At 57.5% G+C, this 27944-nt stretch overlaps 2 protein-coding genes and 1 long non-coding RNA gene across 4 annotated transcripts in view; 1 reads left to right on the top strand and 2 right to left on the bottom strand.

Annotated features, from left to right (window-relative positions):
* The window catches only part of SORCS2 (sortilin related VPS10 domain containing receptor 2), a 569237-nt gene that overhangs the window by 236788 nt on the left and 304505 nt on the right, over nt 1-27944 (top strand). The gene's annotated exons all lie outside the window — the stretch shown is intronic.
* LOC144340961 (uncharacterized) lies at nt 250-4888 on the bottom strand. Its single transcript, XR_013417497.1, has 3 exons — nt 2864-4888; nt 986-1153; nt 250-583 (listed from the first exon to the last, which is right to left on the bottom strand). It is a non-coding gene; the product is annotated as an uncharacterized LOC144340961 (long non-coding RNA).
* On the bottom strand, nt 5309-8014 carry PSAPL1 (prosaposin like 1). The gene has a single exon (XM_015137957.3). The coding sequence runs from the start codon at nt 7943-7945 to the stop codon at nt 6380-6382; it is 1566 nt and encodes a 521-aa protein (XP_014993443.3). The 5' UTR covers nt 7946-8014; the 3' UTR covers nt 5309-6379.

Raw genomic sequence — 27944 nt, 5'->3', positions numbered from 1 at the left:
CTCCAAGGAAGGGGTCAGTGGTGAAGGGCGCAGGGGAAGTGCGCTGCTTCCATCCAGCACTCGCCTGCCCTCAGCCACCGCCTGCCGGGGCGACAGCCTGGATCTGGAGAGTTTAGATGTGCTGGGGAGAATCCTGGCGCAGCTGGAGCGCCAAGGCAGCATTAATGGCAGCATATCTACTGCGGGTGCATGGAGGGTGATCTAGGGGGCCTCTCGGTAGGAGAAAAGCAAAGTCTTGTGTGGCTGGACTCGGACTCTTGGGGGGCTTTGAGTCACTGAACGTGGCTGTTTTTACCCCATCCCTTTATTTGGAGCCAGACCCTAAATGTGATCTAAGCATGGGCCTGGGGCCTCGGGCAAGAGCTCCGTCCCTCCCTGGGCTGCAGAGGTTTGGAAAGAGAGGGGGGCCTCCTGTCCCCGACTTCACTCCTGAGCTTCAGCAGTGGGAGGATGGGCCAGAGCGCCTGACGGTGACGGGACGAGACAGTGTCGGGGCCGAGGAGCTGGGGTGCGCCTGGGACTCGGAGCGTGCCTCCTCCTGCCTGTGGCGGCTGACCATCTGTGTGAGTGCGTTCTTGGGTTGCTATAAGGAAATGCCCGAGTCTGGGTTTCACTGGTTATGCAGGACACCCCAGGAGGTGGGGAGTTGGGGTCTGCCTCATGTGAGCCTCGGGAAGCTTCTAGTCATGGCGGAAGGTAATGAGGGAGCAGGAGTGTCACATGGAAAGAGGGGGCAAGAGAGTGGGAGGCAGATCTCACGTGAACTGAGGGAGGACTCATTCATCACCAGGGGATGGCATGGAGAACCGTTCCTGAAGGCCCCACCCCCACATCCCACACCCCCCACCAGGCCCCACTGCAACACTGGGAATCACGTTTCAACACGAGCTTTGGAGGGGGCAGGCACCCGAACCATATCACCACCCCTGAGGGCAGAGGGATGGAGGTTGAGATGCAGCCAGAGGGCAGGAATAGGCTCACCCACCTGGGGTCCGCTCTGTGGGCTCTTCTGGGACCATGCATCTCCCTGGGTTTCCACACCCAGGCCCCACCAGCCATCATCTGTGGGTCCTGGGGTGGGGCCCATCTGCCCGTGCCTTCGCCTGGGCCATGGAGGACAGCCTTGTTTTGCACAGCGTCCCTGGGGCGGCTGCTGGAACCGAGCAGAACGGATTCATCTTCATTTATTGAAAGACGGGTTCTGTATCATATAACTGGAAGGTATGGCCACAGCTAGGCCTTCTGAGAAACATGCGACCCCAGGGCGGCGTCAGCACAAAGGGCAGACCAGAGGGCTGCAGGTGGTGCCAGAAGAGTCAGTGCTCACTCGCTCTTGCCCTGCCCCTGGAGCCTGTTCTACGCCGGGCTCTGTCTTGGTGACAGGACTGTGGCGGAGACCACTGAGGTGAACTGCTGCCTCCTGCAGCTCGCATTCCAAGGGAAGCCAGGCCGCAGCCAGATAGCCGAGTGGAGTCAGCTCTGGGGCCGAGGGCGGTAAGGGCAGCAGAGACTAAGACAAGTGTGGAGTGGTGGGAACAGCAGGTGGGGACTGGAGGTGATGCTGGGCAGAGTTCTGCAGGGAAGGCCAGAACCACAGGAGGGACTGAGAGGCGCATGTCTAGGGCCAAGCAAAGGCCCTGGGGTAGGCCTGAGGGGTATACCAGGTCAGGGTGGTTGGAGAGGAAGGAGCAAGGGGAGGGGCTGGGCTGCGCCCGGGTGGGGTCCGCTCGGGGGTCCACACACAGTCCAACCCCACTGCGACAGTGCCACAGGGTTGGTAAGGGCCTCAGCGGACAGTGCCGCAGGGTTGGTAAGGGCCTCAGCTTGTATCTGCTTTTACTGGGAGTTGAGGAGGCTGTGAGCTGGCCTGGACTTAGATTTTGTCAAGATCACGGCTGTGATGAGACTAGACAAGAGGGGGCGGTGGGGTGTGGGAGCCCGGACCCCAGGAAGGCACCTCTTCACCAGTCTGAGTGAGCCGAGGGGCTGGCTCACAGGGTGTGTCCACTAGCAGGATTCGTTGTCACTGTAACCTGGTAACTATGCTGTTGGATAGGCACGTGGGGCTGCTGTGACCATTTCACAGATGAGGAAATTGAGGAGAAGAGAATGCAAGAGTTGGCTCAGGGGTGGCAGAGTTGGTGACTTTTGACCTGGCACAGAACCATCTACATTGAGGCACATGCGTGCATGTGTGCATGAGGTCGGGCCTGCACACCCCCTTCCTCGGGCCTTGGGGAAGGTGCCTTGTGACATCACGAGGTCCCTGCGGCATGGCTGGAGTTGAGCATGAGCTTCCTAGGTGCCGCTGTATTCCACTGCAGCTCCCCAGAGACGTGGCTGGGGGCTCACAGCAGCTGGACGTCCCTGCAGCCCTGCGCACTCTCAGGGCCTTGGCATCAGCATTTGACTAATTTACCAGGTCCCATCGCCTCTTCCACTCTAAGGGCATTTGGTGAGGGAGACGTGAAGAAAGCAGCAGCAGGGAGTGGCTACGGTACTCTGGGAAAGTGAATCTGCCTTACCAGACCTGGAAATCAGTGTCACTTAAAGATCTGCAAAAATGTAACACTGAAAATGTATTTTAAGAGACCAGCTGGAAAAACAGAAAAGACAGAGGTGTCGTGGAAGGACGTGCCTGGCAAAGCCCCTTCGTCTGTGCAGGCACCCAGCGGGCCCCTCCCACAGGGCACCCTCAGTCCTGCGGAGGAACCCGGGGAGGTGGGGTCACCCTGGTTAGGGATGAGGACTCTGAACCCAGGCCCCAGAGTGGTGGGATCAGGACTTGCACATGGATGCCTTGTGTGTCGCGGGTGTGAGGACAGAGAACACAGGCCCTGAGCCTGCTGCTCCCTCCACTTACTGGCTGTGTGGCCTTGGGCAAGTTACTTCTCCAGCTTCAGCATCCACCTCTGAGGAGTAGAATAAGAATAGTCTCTGTCTCATGGTGGCTATGGGGCGAGGGAGCTTGAGTGAAGCCAGCACAGCTCCTGGAGCCATGCCCAGCAGGCTGGCAACCCTCGTCCGGTGCACAGGGGCCACTGTCCTGGGTCCTGTGGTGCATGGCACTCAGGTGTGCGGGGGAAGCTTTTCCAGGCCCGCTTCTCATTGTAAGGAATAGGATTTAAAGTTCATCCCGGGAGGTGAAAGTGGGGGAGGGAGCGTGGACAGCATGGGCTGTCCCTGACGTGTCCCTCCTGGGCACAGGGCTCACCGTTCCCACATTGAAGGCGGCTGTGCCCACGGACTGCTCTTCCATGCTTTCCAGGAGAGCCCTGAGTTTGTATAAATTATTCACCAAAAAAAAAAAAAAAAAAAAGAGAGAGAGAGAGAGAACATCATTGGGTGTATTTGTATCTGGTTTGAAGTTTCTAGCAACACATCACTTCTAAGAAAAGCCCCAAGCCAAAAACAAAAAAACCCTCCAGACCACCAAACCCTTTTCCTGGCTGCCCCAGCCCCTCTGCACCCTGGTGTGGCTGAGAAAGCACGAGGGGCAGCATCTGTAGGTGTTCTGGGGCGTCCCAGGTCTCTGCCTCACGACGGCATCTGAAGAATGCCCGGCGTGTGTCTGGCTGAAGGTGCGGGTACCTGCCCAGCTCTGGCAGCCCGGCGGGAGCCCTCTCCCTCCTCCCAGGCAGAGACGCTCCTCTGCGCGGTGCAGTCACCACCTCTGGGAGATCCATGCTCAGCATCTGTCTTGATTTCCCATCCTTGTTGGGATGGGTCTTCCAAACTTCTAGGCCCAGTAGGGCTAGCTGCTCTTCTCCCGGGCTGGCATCTCCTCTCCCACAGCTGGGCAGTTACAGGGCCTTCTCCTGAAAAGCCTTTTCCAGTCTGAACGCAGTGCTATGGAGTCGTTTGGATGGACTCCTTAAGCCTCGGTCTCAGTGCTGAATGGTGGTGCTGCCGTCAGCACCAGCGGGCCCGTCCCTTTCTCCTCTTGCCTCTCTGCCTTTAGCCCCCAAGGCAGCCACCCCGCGCAGACCCTTGCAGAGCACCTCCTGTGTTCTGGGCTTGGTGCCGGGCACAAGGGATGGAGGTGACTGGGACCCTGCCACTTTGGTGGCAGATGAGTGAGTGGAGGGGTCAGAGGGCCCCTGTGGGGGTGGGGCAGGGCTGTGCTCATGACCCGGGTGTGCAGCTGGGCCTGTGGGATCATGACCAGTGAGCTCGGTTCATCATGGGCAGCCATCTAGCAGGGATGCATTTGGTCAGTGGCTCTGTGGGAGGAGCTGGTACCCAGGCCTGGGGGGTGGGTGGGGAAGAGGGCGTGGAGACAGCTCACCCTGACCACCCGCTGTAGGTAGCTCTGGGGTGGGGGCAGGTGCGCTGAACTGGGGCAGGTGCGCTGAGCTGGGGCAGGTGTGCTGAACTAGGGCAGGTGCGCTGAGCTGGGGCAGGTGCACTGAGCTGGGGCAGGTGTGCTGAGCTGGGCCGCCTGGCAGGTATAGTGCTTGCCCTCTCCCGGTCTCTCCCAGGTGACCTGTTGGGGGATTTCAGGTCATGTCATACACATCCTCCCAACTCACAGCCAAGCCAGAGGAGGGCCTGTGGCTCCATCCTGTCCCAGAGGGTGTGTCCGGCGGGGACACCGACCGGCAGGCAGACCAAGAGCCTCTGGGACTGCTCCTGGAGAGGGCGGGTGGTCTCAGGGGAAGAGGCAGATACGGAGGCCCACAACTTCAGGCCCTCTGTTTTGGAGTCTGGTGCACATCTGCCTTCCCATGGCCCATCCGGTGGCCAGGTATGACCGCCACCCCTTGCTGGCCTCATCTTTTGTGGGACTGCCCAGCGGGCCCAGGCCTGATCAGCCAACAGGGGCCACTTTTGAGGCATCCAGAATCCAGGCCAAGTGTGCCTGTGTTCCTGGGGCGGTGGCCCAGGCCTGGGACATTTACTTAAGAGCTCGGGTGTGGCCTCTTGGAAAACAGTACCCGCTCATATCCTGTCCATCCAGGCCTGGCGTACCTCTTGCTCAAGAGGAGAATTAATCCATGGGCCTCAGGTGAAATGCCAGCTTCCACCCCCGGGACTCATGTGTGTGGCTCCCAGATGTGTGAGCACCTGCTGCGTGTGGGTGCTGGGCCAGCTGCAAGGACACGGCAGGCTCATGCCCAGGGACTCCCCTGGAGCCACGCAGCAGGAGCAGAAACCACAGGAGCACTTGAACCCACCTGGAAGCCCCCAGAGGCTTTCTGCCAGAGGGGGCACTGGGGCAAGGTAGAGGCACCAGGGCAAGATGGGGGCTGTTGTAGCAGCTCTGGGACCTGCGCCTTCCCTGCGAATAAAAACGCGGCACACAGCATTTGGAGAACGCTTGTGGTTTATACAGCACGTGCACAGCCAGATTCTCCTGGGTGCCCCGCTGACCCCCTGAGATGGGTTTTCTGGTCCCAGCAGACTCATGAATGCCGGTCACAGGGGGAAGGGGCTCCAGAACATTTCTGTGAATTGTCTCAACATTCTTGTGAGGCAGGTATGATCATCCCCATTCTACAGATTAGAAAACTGAGGTTCAGACAGCTGGAGAGCCGTGATCACTGTCTTTGCCCTTGCTGCTCCACACCCCGGTGGTCACCCCAGACTCCTCCGGCTTTTCCCGGGGGCTTTTGCCTGGCATGTTTTGCTCTCCTGATTTTGAGCACACCCCAAGACTTCCCTTCTGCTCATTACCAAGGCAGCAGAGGGTCTGGGGCACAAGGAGAGAGAGGGGCCCTGTGGTGGCCGAGACATGGGAGGGACTGCTCCGAAGCCCAGCAGCCCTTGGAGAATGTGGCCAAAGTCCCAGACCTCCCCCAAGAAAAGTCCAGGGATACGTGTCTCTCACACACACCTTTGGCAGCCATCCCCAGGGACTCCAGGTTGAGAAGCTCTGGCCTGAGCCACCCCCAGCTGTTGACAAGAGGTAACGACCCCACTAGAGACAGGCCCTCCACGCCTCCATCTGCCTCTGCCTCTGCCTCTGCCTCTGCCCACCCCGGCCACGACCCCAGCCTGGCTCACAGCCGGATGTCCATCCAGCAGAAGGTAAAGGGGCACCCGAGGCCGTGGGCAGGCTCTCATGGAACCACCGGCAACATCATAGCCTTGGAGATGAAGGGGCAGCCTTGGCTGGGTCGGGGACAGGGCACGTGAGTTTGCTCTGGTCCAGTAAAGATGCTTTCGAGGCAGCACAGTTGTTAAAGAGAGAGGCCTTCGGGGTCAGGAATACCTGGCTTTGAACTTTGGCTCTGCTCCTTCCCAGCCTTCCTCCTCAGAGCCTCAGTTTTTCATTTGTGAGATGGGGATGGGAAAGCACCCACCTCATGGGGCTCCTGTCGGGTACAGGAACCTCCTGGGGCCTGGCTAGCAGGCTCTGGGTCTCTGGCGGCCACGGTCATGCGTGTTCCCCGGTGTGGAGGGGCGTCTCTTTCCATACGTGCTTCTGGCAGTGTTGCACAGTGTTGCACAGCTTGGCGGCCTCCTGGCTCCTGCACCAGAAGCTTGGGCCCAGGGCACACTGGTCAGTGCCCAGCAGTGGGGTCCTGGGGCCGTGGCAGGCCCCCACCTTCTTGCACACAGCCACAGGGTCCACCATGTCCTTGAGACTCTCGATGAGCACAGGCTCATACTGGGTGACGAAGTGCTTGCACTGGATCATGTAGGGTAGCGGCAGGATGCTGCAGGCACCCTTGAAGGCCATCAGGATGTCTCGCTTGGTGCTCTTGCTCTCCAGGTTGTGGGAGGACACCGTGAGCAGCCTCTTGCACCCATTGCAGAAACTGCCCTGGTTCTCCGCGTCCCACTCTGGGGACGGCACGACGGCATAGGCGTCAGGGAGCGCTCGGGACCGCCTCCGGTTGCCACACAGACGGATGAACCTGCACACCTTCTCTGGGGTGATTTTGGCCACAAGCTGCACCAAGGAGGGGCTGTAGGTGTCCACCAAGATGATGCACTCCTTCCTGATAGAGGCGGGCATTACCGAGCACACGCGCTCCAGGGCGTGGGTGATCATGAGCTCAGAGCTGTTGGACATGAGCCAGTGGTCCAGCTTCTGCACCACGCTCATGCACACCTCACAGGTCACGCCGGCCTTCATCTGCATCTCGCTCTGTTTCCTTGGCAACCCCAGCTCCAGGGAGGGGACCCCGTCCATGGCCACTACTTGAGTCAAGTGGGCAGGTGCCCCTAGCTCCTCACAGAATCCCCCCTTCCCGCAGAGCTCCTGCGCGGGGAGAAGGCTCAGTGCTTGCTCAGCAGGGACGAAAAACTGACGGAGGTAGTTCTTGCAGAGGACAGCCAGGCCAGGCCCCAAGGACTCACACTGCTCCTGGATGTTCAAGTCTGCCAAGGTCAAGTTGGACCGGACAGCCTCCTGGAGTCGGTAGACCTGCCGCACACAGTGTCGGCACAGAGCTCCTTCAGGCACCTGGGGAGGGTGGAACCTAAGGGGTCCATTGGCCATGAATGGAGCCACAGCCTCAGAGGTGTCCCCTTTGGAAAGTGGCCCCAGGGTGGCCAGGTGCCTCTGCAGCGGCTCACAGAGGCTGAGCGCTGTGCACACCTGTGCCGGGGCGCTGTCCGGGTCCCCGTGGAGCATGCTCAGGATGGCTGAACTGTGGGCATCCACCATCCACTTGCATCCGGCTGAAGACTCCTGGCTGGGGAGCCACTCACAGGTCTTCATCACCAAAGCCAGGATGTCAGACTCCGTGGCGTCAGGGTTCAGCCGGTTGCCAGCGGCAGCTGCTATGTCCTGGCATACGTCACAGGGCAGAGACTTCACGGGGAGTTTGTTCCATACGGCCCCTTGGCAGTACCCCACGGCCCCGCACCTGGCAGCTGCCTGCAGATCCTGGCACCACACCATGGAGCCCTTTGCACACTCCTGGGGGCCTGAGGTGGGGCTGGCCCTGGTGGCCCCCAGGAGGCTGGGAAGGAGGAGCAGGGCACACAGCATGCTGCCCAGGGACTCTCCGGCTCCAGAGCACGCAGCAGTGGCTGCTGCTATAAACCCGGCTCTCCTGCCTGGCCCCAGAGGAGGTACAGAAGGGCGGCCCCACCTCCTGGCCACTCCCACAGCCTGACACACACCCTGTGCCCGGGGGTTCCTGGCCTCTTGGCCTTTGCTCTTGCAGTGCCCGGAACACTATCCCTCCCCTCTTTTCCCTTGGATAAGACAAACTCTTACCAGTTTTCTGAGCCTAGTTGATAAGTGAATGAAGCTCAGCTCCTAGGAAATCCTCCTGGCTGGGCTGCGTCCCCGCCTCCCCCTGCTGCAGTAGTTCCTGGGGTTCCCTTCTCTGTGGCTCACTGTCCTCTCCTGACTTGTTTGTGTGGCCTGGGTCCTCTCTTGGAATGTGAGGCCCCCTGAGGAGTCTCTGCCCCCATTCTGGGAGGTACAGAAAAGGATCCTCTGCTTTATATTTGCTGAAGATTGAGTGATGCCAATGACTGGCCACCCCCTGGATGCCACTGTTTTCTAATGTGGCCTCAGGGCCATGTGCCCAGCCGGGGTTCTGCCAGGTCCTGAGCCCAGCCGGTGTTTTCATTCTAGAAATGTCAATCAAAGGTTGAGTGTGGGCAGGTCCGTGGTAGGTGTGGATTAAATGTTTGTTGAAGGCACACACACACAAAAGGTGTTTGTTGCATTTCTGTGTCATCTGTTATCTTATCTTTTTCTTCTTCTTTAGTTTTTAAAATAGTTCTTAGGCGAGAGAGTCAGCTGGGTGGGCACGCACAGGCGCTTTGTGTCAGATCCTGTTCATTAAATGGAGAATTCTGGAGTCAGCCTCACCTCCGGCCTAATTGCCACACAGTCAAGGAGTGGGCAGGCCAGAGGTTTGATGGCAGGGGCTCCCCTAGCCCCCCATGTGGGTGTCCTCAGCTCAGCTTCCTGGGCTTGGGTGCTCCGTAGGAACACACTTCCCAGTTATGTGGGTCAGGCAGCCCGGCCTGAAATTGCAGCAGCCACTCATGAGGAATGCGGTAGTGCAGGGTGCTTCCTGCCAACCCTCCTGCTGGGTGCAGGGGTCGGGAAGAGAAGACGGAAAATAGGATTTACTGAGTTCTTGCAGTGACTTCCAAGGACTCTGGTTGCTGGGGACTGGTGGAGGGGACGGTCTTAGGGAACAGGTGAGTCTGGGTGTGCTTAGCTGCAGGATGGCAGCTGGCCAGCACCTCCAGGTCATACCCCAGGTGGGGCTGGAGACGTACGTGGGTGTCCTTATCTAGACTTGACTCAGCCAAGCGCGTGTTGATGCATTTCTACAGGCTTATGGTGGGCCTGCCATTCATTCAGTCCATCGCCTGACATTTCCAGGGCACCCACTCACATCCCACCAGGACTTTGGGCACCAGGCTGAAGCAAACAGAAGGCCCTGCCCCTTGGCGTGAACACAGCTGCATGCCAGACTTCCTGCGAGTCCCTCCAGACCCAGCCCCCACTGCGCTGCCTTGGTCTCTTGCACTGAGGGGGTGCCATCCAGGAGGCCAGAATGTCCTCCTCATCCTGACATCCCTTGAGCCTAGCACAACACCCCGATAATGAAGGGCTTCTTGGCTCAGCCTTGTCTTTACAAGATTGCCCCACGCTGCCGTGTTTATCTGTAGAGCCGACATTCTTGTTTCTGGGTAGAATTCCACTGGGCAGGTGGAATGCCCCGCTGGGTCCTGGGTGTGTATTAATTAGGTCAGTGCACCACTATGGCGGATTTGTCTACTCTATCCTTGATTGGCCTTTGGGCCAGTTCCACTTGGGAGCTAGTAGGAGTAATGCTGCCCCGAACACTTCTGTGTATGTCTTGGATGCACACGTGTCTTCCCTTCTCTGTTGGGTATTCCCGGGGAGCGGCACGGATTGGGCATGCGTAGTGCGTGTGTGCTGAGCAGATACTGCTGGATTGATTTCCGAAGTGGTTGTGCCCGTTCCCACTCCCCTCAGCAGCATTTGAGGAATTCCGATTGCTCCATGTCTGTTTTGTTTCGGGGAGTGGGGTGTTTTCCAACACCAACGACCGATTCTTACAGACGCCAACTGGGTGCCCTGTAATTCCTTTCAGTTCTGACACCAACTACCCGGAGTTAGCACAGGCCCCACAGGTTAAGGGTTCAGCCCCCGCTTTAGAAGCTATAATCACAGGTCCAAGGTTGGCACCTGTACTTCTGATGAAGTGGCTATAAATTGGGGTCCTGCAACCCCCTCCTCGGGTTTGATAGTTCTCTAGGGTGGCTCACAGAATTCAGGAGGCCCTTTGCTTACATTTCTTATTTATCATGAAAGATATGACTCAAGAGGCCATGCACAAGGCAAGGACTAGGGGCCGGGGTGCAGGACTCCCACACCCTCTGGGTGTGCCACCCTCCTCACGCCCCCATGTGTTCACCAACCAGGAAACTCATCAAACTTCTTTGTCCAAGAGATTTTCGAGGGTTTAATCTCCAGCAGCCCCCACTCCTTCCCAGAGGCCAGGGGGTGGGGCTAGACAGTCCAGTCCTCGAGTGGCTTGGTCTTTCTGGTGACCAGCCCCATCAGAGGCCATCTAGGGACCCCACCCTAGGTCACCTCATTAGCATAAACTCAGGTGTGGTCAGAGGGGGTCGTTATGAATAACAAAATACACTTCTGTCACTCAGCAAATTCCAAGGGTTGGAGCTCTGTGCCAGAAAGTGGGGACAAAACCAAACACATTTTTTTTAATATGGGGTTGGGGGGATGATGCTGGATTACTTAAAGATGGCTGCAAGAACGGTGCAAGGCACTCCCAAGTACCTTTGCCCAGACGCACCTGCCCCACTTGCTTCGAGGTTCTCACTGCTCCTCCCTCCTTTCCTCTCACCTGTCTGTCCACCTACCTAGCCACCTACCTGTCGGTCCACACATGTATGTATTTGCACATATTTGTTTTTATAACCTTTGAGCGTAGGTGGAGACATTGTATCTCTTTACCCCAGTTACTTTGGTGCCTATTTCCTAAGGACCAGGACATTCTCTCATAACCAGGGTGCATTTATGAAAATAAAGAACTGTAGTGTGGATACAATACTAGAATTTAATCCACAGCCTGGTTCAGCTTTACCAGCAGCCCTAGTGCTGCCCCATGTGGCATTGATTTCCCAGGTCTAGCCCCAGTCCAGGCACCCTGGTCATGGTGCCTCAGTGGCCTTCCATCGAGAGCTGATGGCAGCTTTGTGTTTTCTTTTGTAGCACTGGGGAACCAGCTGGTAATTTTGTAGAATGTCCCTCGCTGCAGGTCTGGCTGGGCTTTCCTCATGACCAGACCCAGGTCATGCATTGCATAGGGAGGCTTTGTTGATTTATCAACATGCATGATCTTTGATCACCTGGAGAAGATATACCAGTTTCCTTCACTGTAAAGTTATTTCCTGCTTGTAATTAATAAGCGACATTTAGAAAGGTATCTTGAAAATATGTAACGATCTTATTCCTCATGAAATGTTTGTGCATTTATTTGAACACCTGCCCATCATTTTCTAGCCCTGTCTTCCTTCTGTGTTAATTAGTTTGTATTCTTTTGTGAATAAAAAAAGCTTTATCTCCCCTTCCTCTCTCCTTCCTTCTGTTCCCTTCTCCTCCCTCCCTGCCTCTCTTTTTCCTTCCTTCCTCTTTCCTTTTTTCTTTTTTAAAAGACTCAGAATCATTTTTTGCTTTCTTATTTTTTTTAAAGTTTATTTAGTAGACTATAACCCAACACACCTGTCCCACTTGCTTCGACGTTCTCACCACCCCTCCCTCCTTTCCTCTCACCTGTCCACCTACCTACCCACCTACCCAACTGTTCCTACACATGTATATATTTGCACATACTTTTTTCATATCATTCATTGCTTTTGGTGCCAAAATTATCCCAGATGTGATCTATGGGAGTCCCCTCAGGCATCATTCTTTGGCACTTCCGTACTTTCCGGCACAAGACATATTCCAGGCTCATCTTTTGCATTCTTTGAACCAGCCCTGGAATCAGCCTGTTCTCCAGGGATCATGGTGTTTAGAAACCAATATCTGGATATGAAATGTGCTCATTGCTCCTGTGCTGTCATGCCTTTTAGGCCCTCTGAGTGAAAACCTTACCTCTTCCTGACATGGGGTGAAAGAGGAAGGAGGGAGGGACGGTGTGCACAGGGAGAAATGCAGAAACATTCGCAGACATAGAAACAATATATATACACACACACATGCACACACACACGTGTATATGTAACATATTCATCCATCCATCTTCACAAGACTACGAGTTCACACTGTTACTTCCAACACTCAGGGCAGTGTAACTCCCCTGCCCAAGAGTGAGAGGCTTGGCTCCCATGATCTTTAACCTATTTACCCCTTACTGAACCCTAGAATATAACCAAGCCATTTTAGAAACACCACTGTGAAATGCAAACCCTGCTAACTAGAGCTCTTTCTTGCTACACATTTCTCTTTATTCTGTTGAGATAAATTTCACATACAGCTAAACGCACACATCTTCACACACCTGCAGAACGCACACCCCAGTCAAGGGGCAGAATGGTCCCGCGTGCTTCTTCCCAGTTACTTGTCAATGAGAGCAAACACTTTTCTTCCACAGATTAATTTTGTCTGTTCTTGAACCTCGTATTGGTGGAGTTGAACAGGAGGGAATGGATGTCCTCTGTGCCTGCCTCTTTCGCTTGATGTTATGAGATCCAGGCATGTTGTTCCCATGACTGTAGGCTGTTCCTTCACCTTGCTGGGCAGTGCTTCATTGTGTGGCTTTCCCACACTCTGTTCATCCACCCTGAGCTGGTGTGGGGTGGTTTCCAGTTTGGGGTTATTCAAACATGGCTGCTCCAAACAACTTGGTGACATCGGATGGTGTGCAGAATGTTTCTGTAGGGTGTGCACCTGTGCGGGCAGGTGGGTGTGTGCTGAGCAGGTTCCCCATGACTTCTCCGAAGTGGCCACACCAGCTGCTGTCACCCACCCGTGTTGCTGGTGCTGGTTGCTGCATGTGGCTCTGATTTCACCCCTTCAGAAAATGCAGGGAATGGTATCACAGACATTCATCCTCCACCCACGCTTTAACAAATGCTACCATTGGCTGTATTTTTTTTTTTTGTAAACCCCATTTTTTCAAAAAGTTACATGCAAGGTATTCGCGTTTTCTCCCCAAGTGAAGACGAGCCTTGCTGCAGTGGAGTTAGGGAGGGTGGGAGGAGACCGCCTTGTGGGTAAGACCCTGACCTGGAGCCTGGGGCCAGGAAGGAGGGAACAAAGAAGGGGGCTCTCTCCCCAAATAAGTGTTCTGGGGGGACAGAACCTGCTTGCGGCTTGCTTCATGGAGAGGCATCTTTCGGAGAGAATAAGGGAGGCTTTGATGCTGACCAAGGGAGAGCGTGAATGGGAACAACACGCTTACCTCCGATTTCTGAGGCTTTGGCCCTTTCACCCCCATTTCACCATTGGCCCTTGTGGTCCTGCCGTGCAGAAGGGAAGGGTTACCCTGTGTACACAGTGCCATGTGCTACTGTTCCTCTCTCTGAATGAGGAGGTGCAGGGTAATGGAGTTGCCTCCTTCTCCTGAAGCCCAGTGGGGCTTGCCCAGTCTGCTGTGGAACTTGGGACCCAGATAGTGCCATCTTTCCTGCCCCCCATCCCCTCTGCCAGGTCACCAGCTGCTGCCACTTGCTCCCTGCCAACTCCCATGCTTCCTCTCCTCCCCTCTGCCCTTCCCAAGTCTCCTGGGTGACCCTCCTGTCCCTCTCTGGGGCCCAGCTTCATTGCCCAGCCACATGGGGCCTCGAAGGTGGGAATCATGGGTCACTCATTTCACGAACATTGTCCAAGCCCCGCTGTGAGTTGCGGGGTGGGAGCTGCTGGGTACTAGGGGCTCAATGGGGATGAAGATAGATGAGGAGTGGCTCTTTGGGGTGGGGAGACAGACCATGAACGAGTGAACATGAAGTGACCACTCAAGTGGCAGGCAGAAGGGAGCTCCGTGGGGTGAGACCGTGGGGGAAGGTGGAGATTTGGGGAGAGGTGGCGCTATCGGTCCCTGGGAAGCAGGTGTGAGCTCAGCATGGGGATAAAGTGGGTACCCAGGGGAAAGCACCCCAGGAGGGGGACTCAGCAAGGGCAAAGGCCCCAGTGTGGGCGCGAGCTGCTAATTGAGTAGCAGGGATGTGGCAGGGGGTGGGCATAGGTGGAGGGGAGGGTCGGAGGGCAGGTGAAGAGTGAGGCTGGAAGGAGTCGTTGGCTGCTTCTGGGAAGGTGGAGGTGACATTTCCCAAATACCACCTTTGTGAAAGCTGGAAAGAGTCACACCCCAGGTGAGGGGCAGCCTGAGGCCAGGGTCGGGGCTGCTCCCAGGTGAGCACCAGTTGTGGGAAAGGCGCTGCACGCAGAAGCCTGCTCCTGCCTGGCAGAGCCGGGCAGCAAGTGGGGGCAGCCTGATGAGCTGGGTGAGGGTGGCTGGAGGCAGAGTGGGAGGCCCTGACTCATACCTGAGCCGAGTGTGGGCGCCGAGGTCCAGGCAGGGTGCAGGGGAGGTGCAGGCTGGCACGAGAGGGAAGTGCCCTTGCCACAGCCCCTTCCCCGTCAGAGATTTGAGAAGCCAGGGAAGGGTAGAACCTGTGAGCTGCCCAGCCCAGATCACCCTTCACCTCCCCCAGATCACCATCCACCCCCTCCCCCAGCCCAGATCACCCTCCACCTCCTCCCCCAGCCCAGATCACCCTCCACCTCCTCCCCCAGCCCAGGTCACCATCCACCCCCTCCCCCAGCCCAGGTCACCATCCACCCCCTCCCCCAGCCCAGGTCACCATCCACCCCCTCCCCCAGCCCAGGTCACCATCCACCCCCTCCCCCAGCCCAGGTCACCATCCACCCCCTCCCCCAGCCCAGGTCACCCTCCACCCCCTCCCCCAGCCCAGGTCACCATCCACCCCCTCCCCCAGCCCAGGTCACCCTCCACCCCCTCCCCCAGCCCAGGTCACCATCCACCCCCTCCCCCAGCCCAGGTCACCATCCACCCCCTCCCCCAGCCCAGGTCACCATCCACCCCCTCCCCCAGCCCAGATCACCATCCACCCCCTCCCCCAGCCAAGATCACCCTCCACCTTCTCCCCCAGCCCAGATCACCCTCCACCCCCTCCCCCAGCCCAGGTCACCATCCACCCCCTCCCCCAGCCCAGGTCACCCTCCACCCCCTCCCCCAGCCCAGATCACCCTCCACCCCCTCCCCCAGCCCAGATCACCCTCCACCCCCTCCCCCAGCCCAGATCACCCTCCACCCCCTCCCCCAGCCCAGGTCACCCTCCACCCCCTCCCCCAGCCCAGGTCACCCTCCACCTTCTCCCCCAGCCAAGATCACCCTCCACCCCCTCCCCCAGCCCAGGTCACCCTCCACCCCCTCCCCCAGCCCAGATCACCCTCCACCCCCTCCCCCAGCCCAGGTCACCCTCCACCCCCTCCCCCAGCCCAGATCACCCTCCACCCCCTCCCCCAGCCCAGGTCACCCTCCACCCCCTGCCCCAGCCCAGATCACCCTCTACCCCCTCCCCCAGCCAAGATCACCCTCCACCCCCTCCCCCAGCCCAGGTCACCCTCTACCTCCTCCCCCAGCCCAGATTACCCTCCACCCCCTCCCCCAGCCCAGATCACCCTCTACCCCCTCCCCCAGCCCAGATCACCATCCACCCCCTCCCCCAGCCCAGGTCACCATCCACCCCCTCCCCCAGCCAAGATCACCCTCCACCCCCTCCCCCAGCCCAGGTCACCCTCTACCTCCTCCCCCAGCCCAGATTACCCTCCACCCCCTCCCCCAGCCCAGATCACCCTCTACCCCCTCCCCCAGCCCAGGTCACCCTCTACCCCCTCCCCCAGCCCAGATCACCCTCTACCCCCTCCCCCAGCCAAGATCACCCTCCACCTCCTACCCCAGCCCAGATCACCATCCACCCCCTCCCCCAGCCCAGGTCACCATCCACCCCCTCCCCCAGCCCAGATCACCCTCTACTTCCTCCCCCAGCCAGCCCAGATCACCCTCTACTTCCTCCCCCAGCCCAGATCACCCTCTACCTCCTCCCCCAGCCCAGATCACCCTCTACTTCCTCCCCCAGCCCAGGTCACCCTTCACCTCCTCCCCCAGCCCAGGTCACCATCTACCTCCTCCCCCAGCCCAGATCACCCTCTATCCCCTCCCCCAGCCCAGATAACCATCCACCCCTCCCCCAAACCCAAATCATCCTCCACTTCCTCCCCCAGCCCAAATCACCCTGTACTCCCTCCCCGAGCCCAGCTTGCCATCCACCTCCTCCTTCAGGTCCCCTCCTCTCAAGCAGGGACCCAGTGACTCCTGGAGGGAGGGAAAAGTGGTGCTTGAGAGAGTCAGGGGCTGCTGGGGGTTCTGGCCCTTTCACAGGTGAGTGCTGTGGTGAGGAGGACGAGGACCCCCTCACTCCTCCTGGGGCCTCTCCTCCCCGCTGACCTGATACCCCTACCTGGGATAGCCCCACTGCAGAGGTCAACTCTGAGGCCGTGTTTTCGGCCCTGTTTCATGATATCAACAAAGCAGAGAGCAGCACCTGCAGCCCAGCCCCAGCACATGGCCTTTAGCAGGCGCCCTGGAACTCCTCTGAACAGTATGGAGGTTCCTCAGGCCGACAAAACAATGTACGTAGATGGGGTGGCTGAAAACAACGGGAGCTCCTTTCGCAGTTCTGGGAGTCTGACGTCTGAAATCAGGGTGTCGGCAGGGCCTTGCTCCCTCCGAAGGCTGCGGGGTGGCTCCTTCCTGCCTCCTCCCAGGTTCTGGCGGGGTCCAGCGATCCCCGCCGGGTTTGCAGCTGCATTGCTATAGCCTCTGCCTCCATTGTGGCTTTCTTCTCTGTGTCTCTGTCCAGATTTCCTTCTTCCTATGAGAATACCAGTCATTGGATTTAGGGGCCACCCGAATTGAATATGACCTCATCTCAACTAATTACATCTGCAAAAACCCTAGCTCCAAACTAGGTCAGATCACAGGTAGCAGGGTTAGGACTTGAATGTACCTTTTTTTGGGAGGAAGGGGGCACAATTCAACCCACAACTGATGGGTTCTGGGCACTGGTGACCTTGATGTTAAACTCGACTGTGGTTCAGATCCAGCCTTGGCCCTGAGAAGTCTGGAGCAGGGAGGCCCCCCGTGGTGCAGAGCGTCTGGGGTTAGGGCAGGCACCTGAGAGTTTGTGGAGCACCTAGGACTCACCAATCTCTAGCTGCTGCCTCTAAAGTCCTTCTGAGCACGTGGCCACCATTGGAACCTCAACTCCCTGAGACCACACAGGCCTGAGATGCAGGGAGTTTTGGGAGCCAGAACCCCAGTTCCGTAGTCCCTACAACCTGAAACCTTGAGAGGCACTGAAACTTCCAGCCACAGTGGCCCCAACTCCAGGCACTTAGAAGCTCCGTCATAAAGCTTAGCCTTGTCATAAGGTGCAGAGACCCAGGGTCTGTGACATAAGGACCAGAGACCACAGAAACTTAGGTGTTGAGACTCAGGACTTTGGGGCCTTGAGGTCACACCTCCAGAGCCAGAAACCTTCTTTCCAGAGTCTCAGCACCTTGGTGTTAGAGGGACAAGTACAGAATGCTGGACTGGCCAAGCATCTCCCATGCGCCAGCACCTTGGGCAGCCTGGCTTCCTCGCTTCCGAGTCTGTGACTCAGGAAGGCCCGCAGGTGGGTTCCCACAGGGGTCCTCCCCAGTGCGGGCATGTCAGCCTCCACCTCCCTGGCCTGACTGTGGCTGCCGGCCCATCTTAACACAACGGGCCCCACACGTCCACCTGCCCCCAGAAGCTCCTTGAGCAAGCTGGGAGTGCCTCCCCCACAGGTAAAGGGGCTGTCTCATCCCCACAGGTGAAGGCTGAGGGCTGGTGAAATGTGCAGAATCCCTCTTTCACTGTTAGAAGACGGGACTAAGCAGACCCTCAAAGCAAACACTTGTACACTTGCACCATGTTTATTGGTCTTTATTTTCATACACGTATTCAGCAATTATTTACCAAGAGCCTTCTATGTGCTGAGTGCTATTCTAGGTGCTGGGAATATTTAAGTTAACAAAACAGACAGAAACCCAGCACTCTTGGAACTTCTATTCTAGCGGAGGAAGCAGAAATTAAACAACACATATCATAAGTGTTACAATACGGAGGAAAGTGGTGAGTGGGGTGGAGACATTGTATAGGTTGTAAGTGGACTGGAAACAGGAGCGTGTGTGTTCAGGGAAGGCCTCTGTGACTCAACAAAACATCTGAGTGTAAACTTGGAGGAGCTGTGAGAGAGACAGGTCAGTGTCTGTGCACCAAGCAGCGAGGCCAGCCTATGCAAAGGTCCTGTGGCAGGCGGGTGCAGAAAGAACAGGGGCCAGGAGACTTGAGCGGAGTGATGGGGGCGGGAGCAGAAGGCGCCGCGGTCACAGCGATCCTGTGAGTGGGTCTGGCTCTTCCTCCGAGGGCAGTGGGGAGCCAGAGCAGGGTTTTGAGCAGAGAGCTGACATGATCCCATGATGCTTCTAAAAGCACCATGTTGGGCTTAAGTGCAGGGGCCACGCCTCTTTCGAGCCCCTGTTCCTGGCATAGAAGGGGTGCACCGTAGCATTAGTGCCAGCTGTGCCAGGTATCCCTTAGCGGCGGCCACCAGGATCTGGGGCCAGGGTGGAAGCAGGGAGCATGCTGAGGAGGAGTCGGAGGCGACTGTGGTGATCTGGAGGAGAAGCCACGGGGCCTCGGGTGGCGACGGTAGGCGACAGGCTGCAGATTCAGCACCTGCTTGAAGTTAGAGCCAGTCAACAGGATTTGCTGATGGTTCGAATGTGGCATGTGCGAGAAAGAGAAGAGTCAGGGACACACCAAACGTTCAGACAGTGAACCGGAGGAGGGGACCCAGGCAGGCAGACCTGTTGGGCTGTGGTTGCAACACCCAGGTGGCCTGATCCAGGGCGGGGAGCAGAGGGAGGGTGGGGAGGGATACAGGACTGGGCCATTGCTGTGGGCAGTGAGAGGGAGGAGTCGGGGGAGGCCTAGACTTGTGAGATGGGCTGGCTGTCTCTTCTCCTAGAGGTCAGGACTGGGTTGCGGGAGGCAGGTGGGGACCTCAGTGCCAACATGGCGAGGGCGAGAGTTTGTGGGACATGCCTGCAGAGGTGCCCTTCAACAGATACTTGGGACTTGGCAGTAAGGACCAGACCCAAGGAGAAAGTACAGAAATCACAGGCTCTGGCTGGTGTTTGAGGTGCTGAGGCTGGGGACATCCAGGGGGAGAGCGGGGGGAGAGGAGCCAAGGTTGATGGGGGAGAGCCGGGTCTGGAGGGGCTGCTGGATTCACAGCCTAAGATGTGGGAGGGCATCGTTGGAAGAGCATGAGGCCTCCTGCCAGGGAGGAATTTGGGTGATTTTGAGTCACAGCTGCCCTCCATGAGTGGAAGAAGGCCTGGGGCGCAGCAGCAGGTCCTGTGGTTGGAGCGGGACCGAGGGGAAGCACCAGGGCTGGACTCATCGGCTTCTGTTCAGGAGCTGGGCACTGAAGGCAGAGCAGAGTGGGATGGAGGCCAGGATGGGGGCTGCAGGGAGGCCAGAGGAGGCGGCAAGGGCCTAAACGCTTCCCTAAGCTGCACTGCTCAGGATATTGTGGCCCTGCCAGTCACTCACCTGCCAGGCTGCCCTTTTGTCATGGTTGTGGCAGACCCAACCCTCCTGGGTTGCTGGGGGCTGGATACGTCAGGAAGTGCAGGACTCCAGAGGGGCCCAGGGACGGCCAGCTGCTTTTCCTGGTTGGAGCTGTCATCCCCGGGGCCACAGGCAGCATCTCCAGTGGCCCTGAGAGTAGAGGGATGGGGGACAGGTGCCCACCTACCCAGACCCACCCCTCACATGTGCACAGTTCCTCAGGCCAGAGCCAAATGCCTTGAAGCTGCTTTCTTTCCTTTTTCTTTTCTTTCTTTTTTCCTCCCATCTCTCCTTCTTTCATTCCTTTCCTTTCATTTCTTCCCCCCTCCTTCCTTCCTCCCTGTCTTCCGTTTTCCCTTCCCTTTTGGTTGAGCTTAAAGCCAATGAGAGAGGTCAGACTGGGGGTTGGAGGGATGGTGATAAAGGAAGGAGGTGGGAAGGGGAGGGGAGGGAAGAAAAGAACTTTATTTCCCAGCAGAGCTGAGCATCAGTAAGCCTCTGATGTCGCACAGTGAGTCGGAGGGACACAAGCACTCGGCCCCATGCCCCGCCCACCCCAGGAACTGTGGGCGGCTTTCAGCACCGCCCCTGCCCCCCCAACCATGGCTCCTCACAGCGGCCTCCGAAGCATCAGGGGCCGCAGGTGGCTTCACTGGGGATTAGGGCTTCAATATATGAATTTAGGGGACACAATTCTACCCATAGGGTCATCACTATTTGTGAGTATTGGGGTACCTGCTGGGGATTGGCATCTGAGTAGGATTGTTTCAATCAGCTCAGATGCCTGGGACACTGCTGAGGGGCCGCCCCTGCTGCTGGCCTTTCCTGAGCCCTCGGGAGGGACTGAGCCTGCTCCTCTGGCCCCAGCATGACCCTGAGCAGCCTTGTTGAGGTGATGATGGCTGGGATCCAGCCCTGGAGTTGGGGCTTGAGCACAGGACCATGCCTCCTTCGAGCCCCTGTTCCTGGCCTATAAGGGGTGCACCCTAGCGTTAGTGCCAGCTGTGCCAGGTATCCCTGTCAGGTCATGGCAGCCTGCTGCAGGACTAAGGTTTCCCTCACCTTCAGCCGGGCTGTCTCTGAGCCTGGCTCACCTTCTCACCCCACTGAGCTGAGATACATCCGGGGCTGGCTGTCCCGGCACAGAGGAGCTCGGAGAAGCCGTGTCACCTTTACTGACAAGTACTTTTCTTATAGAAGTGGGTCCCAAAAGGACCCTGTGTGCTTAGTTCGGGGGGGCTAGAAGTCCTAGATCAAGGTATGGGCAGGGTTGGTTCCTTCTGAGGCTGTGAAAGTGGTTGCATCCTCCTTGTAACTCTCTGCAAGGAGGTTACTGGGTTGCTGAGGGGAAGGGTGCTTAGGCCCGGGCGACGGAGAGTGGAGCGTGTCATCCTGGGCATCCCCTGCCTGAGTGAGCTGACTTCTGCCTCCAGGCCTTGCCTTGTGTGTAAAGAAAGGATCCTACTAGTACCTGACAAGAGTTAAAAGTTAGAACATCTGGCTAAGTCCCTTGCACCTGGTAAACCCTCAATATAGTGTCCATTTTACAGATGGGAACACTGAGGCTTAGGGAAGTTCAGAGCCAGGGTTGACCTGAATTTACATGTCCAATGAAGCCAGTATGTGCACATGGATCATCGTAGATCCATGATTTCTATTTGGATTTTACTCCCATTCTGGAAAGAGTTCTGTTTTGCAGGGAGAGATAGATACGCAACTCACAAATGAGTCCATCCATCCACACATTGGGACTGTGGACCTCAAAACTTGGCTGCCAGAGCACGGGGGTCCTCCAGGCTCAGCAACCGCGGGGACAGGCTCGGGGCAGGACCCTGAGGAGGCTCCTGTTCTTGGAAGATGGAGCCTGGCATTTTGAAACTGGAATTATGAAACAAACTGTGACCCAGGATGGAACGGAGCCTGTGCATCCCAGGATGTCCCAGAGATGGGAGCATTCTGCACGTGCATCTCGGGTTGTTGAGAGAAGTGAAGCACTGCAGACACAGTAGAGGCTTTTCTCCCCTTCCTCCGCCCCGTAGACGTGACCTCCACGCGCGGGCTGATGCTTCCCGTCCATGCCTGCTTGGTTTTGCCACATATACCACTGTGTCACCGGCCTCAAATGTGTGTGAGCGGCTCACGCTGGGGGCCGGCGGAGGCTTGCTCTTCTTCACTCTGTTATGTCCAGAAAACGCATCCCTGTAGGTAGGTGAGAGTCCACTGTGGGAAGAACCAGCAGTGTGGCTACTTTCTTTCTGAGGCACAATTGTGTTTTGTGTCCCCCACTGTCCTGCTGCTCAGGGCCCTGTGGCGTGCAAGCAAGCGGGGAGAGCAGCCCGGGTGTGGCGCCTGGAGGTGGAACTGCGGCGCAGGGCAAGGGGCATCTCCCGCGTCACTCAGTGTGGCCAAGGCGTGCTCAGAGCCCTGCGCCAGCCAGGCACAGAGAGGAATGCTGGACTCTAGGTTCCTGTAGTCCAAGGAAGGGTTTTGCCTGTCTTCCTCCCTTCCTTCCTCTTCACTCCCTCCCTCCTTCATTCCTTCTCTTCTCCCCTCCCTGCTCTCCTTCCCTCCCTCTCTCCCTTCCTTCCTCCTTCCATGTCTCCTTTCTTTTCCATCTCCTTTCCTTTCCATCTCCCTCCCTCCCTTCCTCCCTTTCTCTCCCCTCCCTCCCTTTCTCTCCCCTCCCACCCTTTCTCTCCCCTCCCTCCCTTTCTCTCCCCTCCCTCCCTTTCTCTCCCCTCCCTCCCTTTCTCTCCTCTCCCTCCCTTCCTTCTTCTCCTTTCCCTCTCTTCCTCCCTCCTTTGCTTCCTTCCTCTATCCCTCCCTCCCTCCCTCCCTCCCTCTCTTCCTCTCTCCCTCTCTCCCTCTCTCCCTTCCTTCCTTTCTTCCTTCTTTCTTGCCTGCCTTCCCGACTTCCTCCATCCCTGCCTTTCTTCCTCCCTTCCTTTCTCTCCCTTCCTTTCTCTCCCTGCCTTCCTCTCCCCTCCCTTCGTCCTCCCTCCCTTCCTTACTTCCTCTCCCCTCTCTCCCTCCTTTCCTTTCTCTCCCCTCCGTTCTTCCTCCCTCCCTTCCTTACTTCCTCTTCCCTCCCTCCTTCCTTTCCTTTCTCTCCCCTCCCTCCCTCCCTTCCTCTCTTTTTCCTCTCTCCCTCCCTTCCTCTTTTCTCTCCCTCCCTCCCTTCCTCCCTTTCTTCCCTTTCTTCCTTCTCTCTTCCTTCCCTTCTTCCTTCCTTCTTCCCTCCCTTTCTTCCTTCCTTTCTCTCCCCTCCCTCCCAGCACCTTCACAATAGCCCAGGATGGAACGTACAGACTGACCAGGAAACAAACCCTTGCTTTTCTTCCTACCTATGGGTGAACTTGGGCAAGTGACCATGTGACATTGTGCCTTTGGTCTCCCTGCCTGTGAGATGGGGATGACACTTCCTGCCTGACAGGGCTTCCGTGACCCAGCACCAGGTGCAGGATGCACCTGGCACTGGGTAGATGCTGGGGCTGCCATGCATTTGTTCATGGAGTCACGTGGGGTGGGCTTGGCTCTGTGCAGAGTCCTCCGGAGCCCCCATATTCTACTCTCCACATTGGCCCTGGAGGGAAGCAGCTTCTCAGAAGACAGGGTCTGTGCTGTCTCCAGCCATCGTTGGCCTGGAAAATCGCTCCAGTGTTCCCGAAATCCAATGGCAGCCCCCCAGCCAGACATTCCTCCACACCCAGGGTCCCCAGGAGCCGCCCCTCCCTCCCAGAGAGGTTCATGAGGAAGGTGCCTGGGGCTGGTGGGAGGGGTGGGAGCTGGGGAGACATCTGGAAATTCTCCATCCTTGAAATTAGTTAAATAAATAACGTTTGCTCTCCCGCTTACCCTCCAACAATCTGAAGAATGGGGCCCCTGGGACGCGTGGGGCTGTGCATTTTCCTGTGTCTGGTTGGGGTTTCTCCAGAAAGGAGGGTCCCGGGATGGATGTGGGCAAGGCCCTTGGTGTCTTCGGGACCCGGGCTCTGCAGACTGCGTGTGGCCTCAGGCAGGCAGCCCCCAGTGCCTTGGCCTGTGTTCTCATCTGTTCCTGGGGTACTCCTGGGAGGGTATTTAAGGACTGACCCCCTGTCTGTGACTCATGAGCTCTGCCTGGTGGTGCCAGGCTCTCTGGAGTGACACGGTGTGTGACCCTCTAGGCTGCGGGAAGAATTAAAGGAGCCAGGGAAATCATCACTTGGCTGCCAGGCTGGAGGGGACAGCTGCAGCCCCCACACCTGCTCCCCAGCCCTTTCTTGGGCTCCCCAGGCCCCCCAGAAGTTGTCAGCCATCACAGTTGAGTCTCAGGCAAGGCCCCATCATCTTTATGTCTGCTCAGCAGCCTCTGGGTAACTGTGAGCCACATGCCAAGGCCCCCACTCCGGGTGAGGCTCCCAACCTCACCCTGCAGGACTCACCACGGCTGTAGGTACCCTGTGTAAGGATGCATCCGTGCCTGTCTCTCACACACATATGTTCCCCAGCTGTCCAGGGCTCTCCTGCCCTGAGCTCCAGTACCTGGATGAGGCCTGGCACATGGGAGGTATCCATCCGCAGTAGACTGAATGAATCTGAGTGAGTGAATGAGGGAGTGCATGAATGAGTGACTGAATGAATGAATGAGTGAGAGAGTGAGTGAGTAAATGAGAGAGTGAATGAGGGAATGAATGAGTGAGGGAATGAATGAGTGAGGGAATGAATGAATGAAGGAATGAGGGAATGAGTGAGTGAGTGAGTGAAGGAATGAGGAATGAGTGAATGGGAGAGAGTGAGTGAATGCATGAGTGACTGGGTGAATGAGTGAGGGAGTGAATTAATGAATGAGGAAGTGAGGGAATGAGTGAGTGAATGAGTGAATAAGTGAATGGATGGGAGAGTGAGTGAATGCATGAGTGACTAAGTGAGTGAATGAGTGAGGGAGTGAATGAGTGAAGGAATGAGGGAGGGAGTGAGTGAGTGAGTAAATGAGTGAGTGAGTGAGAATGAGTGAGTGAATGAGTGAATAGATGGGAGTGAGTGAATGCTTGAGTGACTGAGTAGGTGAATGAGGGAGTGAATGAATGAATGAGGAAGTGAGGGAATGAGTAAGTGAGTGAATGAGGGAATGAGTGAATGAGTGAATGAGTGAATGGATGGGAGTGAGTGAATGCATGAGTGACTGAGTAGGTGAATGAGTGAGGGAGTGAATGAATGAATGAGGAAGTGAGGGAATGAGTGAGGGAGTGAATGAATGAATGAGGAAGTGAGGGAATGAGTGAGTGAGGGAGTGGAAGAATGAGTGAATCAGTAAGCAATGAGTGAATCAGTAAGCAATGAGTGAATGAATGAATGAGCAAATGAGTAAGTGAATGAATGAAGTAGCCTGGGGCCTGGGCCTGGGTCTTTAGCAGCAGCAGCAGCAGCAGTGGGGCCTGGTCTCTGGGAGGCCCTGCCACACCCCAGCTGGGAGTCCTGAGGCCAAGCCACTGCCCTCCCTGGGCCTCAGTTTCCCATCAAGGATGGGGAAATGGTTTCCAGATTCCACCCTCTCAACAGCTGACAGCTATCCATGGGGCACACCTCTGTGTCAGCCCAGTGCTGGGTGCTGGGAATACCCAGCTCTCAGACCTGTCCCCGCTCCTGAAGAGTGCACAGTGGTGACATGGGGGACCAGCCTTCCACACACCCGACACTCCCTCACTGGGCCATGCACGTGTTGTGGGCATGTAGTCTGCCCATGGGCACAGGTGGGGTTCAGACCCTCAACTGCCACCATAGGGAGTCTGGGCTTCGCTGCTGGGGTGCTGGGGGGACTACAGAAGTGTTCAGAGTGGGAGCGTGCCAGGCTGGTTTTGTGAGTCCCAGACCCCACTGGTGCAGGATTGCAGAGCAGTGAGGGCCAGACTGAGTCAGGGAGCTCAGAGAGCATGCTGAAGCCCCTCCAGGCTTCTCAGGGCCAAGGCTGGATCTGAACACTCCCCGACACCTGGCAGGCAGCACCTTCCTCCTTCCGGGACAGGAGCGAGATACCCTGAAGTGCTTGCGCAAATGCATGTTTGGCCAAGGCAAGAAGCATCCTTCACAGTGTGACCCAGGCCCTATTCCACACCTTCTCTCCCCAGCTGCCCGGCTCTTCCTGCTCGGCACAGCCCTCCCCTCAGCACCATGAATTTTCCTCCTCGTGCCGCACACCCGACACCACTGACCCTCGGCTCCCGCTCTGCCTTCCTTCTGGAAGGCTCTTTTCTTTTTTTCTTTTCTTTTCTTTTTTTTTTTTTTTTTTTTTTTTTTTTGAGATGGAGTCTTGCTCTATCACCCAGGCTGGAGAGCAGTGGCGTGATCTTGGTTCAGTGTAACCTCTGCCTCCCAGGTTCAAGCAATTCGCCTGCCTCAGCCTCCCGAGTAGCTGGGATTGCAGGCATATGCCACCACGCCTGGCTAGTTTTTGTATTTTTTAGTAGAGATGGGGTTTTACCACATTGGCCAAGCTGGTTTCTAACTCCTGACCTCAGGTGATTCGCCCGCCTCGGCTTCCCAAAGTGCTGGGATTACAGGTGTGAGCCACTGTGCCTGGCCTGGAAGGTTCTTTTGTTCCCCCTCTTCTCTGCTGGCCAACGTCTATGATGCTTTTCCACTTTCAGCCCAAACACACATCACCCTCAACTGTGTCCAGTTTTCCAGGCGCCCTGCCCCAGACTTCTGCAAGCTATGTGCTCACCTGCTGACTCATGGACCAGAGGACCTGGACCCCTGAGGACGTGGGCAATGTCCCGGCCTCTCTCTAGCCCCATGCCCAGCAACTGGCTTACCGCTCTGTGCTTCAGTTTCTGCCTCTGTAAAACGTGTCGGTAGCAGGACTCAGCTCCTAGGATTGCCAGAAGGATGAGGCGAGCAGCGCCCAGCAGAGTGTAAGAACTTGGATACGTTAGTGTCAGGCGCTGTGTAGGGGTCAGGCACCACGATGGGGTCATGTGCTGTGTTGGGTTCATGCTCCGTGTTGGGGTCAAGCACTGTGTTGGGGTCAGGCTCTGTGTTGGGGTCAGGCGCTGTGTTGGGGTCAGGCTGTGTGTTGGGGTCAGGCTGTGTGTTGGGGTCAGGCTGTGTGTTGGGGTCAGGCGCTGTGTTGGGGTCAGGCTGTGTGTTGGGGTCAGGCGCTGTGTTGGGGTCAGGCTGTGTGTTGGGGTCAGGCTGTGTGTTGGGGTCAGGCGCTGTGTTGGGGCCAGGCTCTGTGTTGGGGTCAGGCGCTGTGTTGGGGCCAGGCTCTGTTTTGGGGTCAGGCGCTGTGTTGGGGTCAGGCTGTGTGTTGGGGTCAGGCGCTGTGTTGGGGTCAGGCTGTGTGTTGGGGTCAGACGCTGTGTTGGGGTCAGGCTCTGTGTTGGGGTCAGGCGCTGTGTTGGGGCCAGACGCTGTGTTGGGGCCAGGCTCTGTGTTGGGGTCAGGCGCTGTGTTGGGGTCAGGCGCTGTGTTGGGGTCAGGCTGTGTGTTGGGGTCAGGCTGTGTGTTGGGGTCATGCGCCACGTTAGGGTCAGGCGCTGTGTTGGGGTCAGGCTCTGTGTTGGGGTCAGGCGCTGTGTTGGGGCCAGGCTCTGTGTTGGGGTCAGGCGCTGTGTTGGGGCCAGGCTCTGTGTTGGGGTCAGGCTCTGTGTTGGGGTCAGGCGCTGTGTTGGGGTCAGGCTGTGTGTTGGGGTCAGGCGCTGTGTTGGGGTCAGGCGCTGTGTTGGGGTCAGGCTGTGTGTTGGGGTCAGGCTGTGTGTTGGGGTCAGGCTGTGTGTTGGGGTCATGCGCCACGTTAGGGTCAGGCGCTGTGTTGGGGTCAGGCTCTGTGTTGGGGTCAGGCGCTGTGTTGGGGCCAGGCTCTGTGTTGGGGTCAGGCTCTGTGTTGGGGTCAGGCGCTGTGTTGGGGTCAGGCTGTGTGTTGGGGTCAGGCGCTGTGTTGGGGTCAGGCTGTGTGTTGGGGTCAGACGCTGTGTTGGGGTCAGGCTCTGTGTTGGGGTCAGGCGCTGTGTTGGGGCCAGACGCTGTGTTGGGGCCAGGCTCTGTGTTGGGGTCAGGCGCTGTGTTGGGGTCAGGCGCTGTGTTGGGGTCAGGCTGTGTGTTGGGGTCAGGCTGTGTGTTGGGGTCATGCGCCACGTTAGGGTCAGGCGCTGTGTTGGGGTCAGGCTCTGTGTTGGGGTCAGGCGCTGTGTTGGGGTCAGGCGCTGTGTTGGGGTCAGGCGCTGTGTTGGGGCCAGGCTCTGTGTGGGGGTCAGGCTCTGTGTTGGGGTCAGGCGCTGTGTTGGGGTCAGG

Source organism: Macaca mulatta, chromosome 5 (assembly GCF_049350105.2).
Source record: "Macaca mulatta isolate MMU2019108-1 chromosome 5, T2T-MMU8v2.0, whole genome shotgun sequence".
Classification (NCBI taxonomy): domain Eukaryota; kingdom Metazoa; phylum Chordata; class Mammalia; order Primates; family Cercopithecidae; genus Macaca; species Macaca mulatta.
Note: the sequence above shows the minus strand (reverse complement) of the source record. Positions and strands in the feature narration are given on the sequence as shown.

What these genes read in the sequence shown, in the direction of transcription:
- PSAPL1 (XM_015137957.3), bottom strand. Translation starts at nt 7,945, where the DNA reads ATGCTGTGTGCCCTGCTCCTCCTTCCCAGCCTCCTGGGGGCCACCAGG.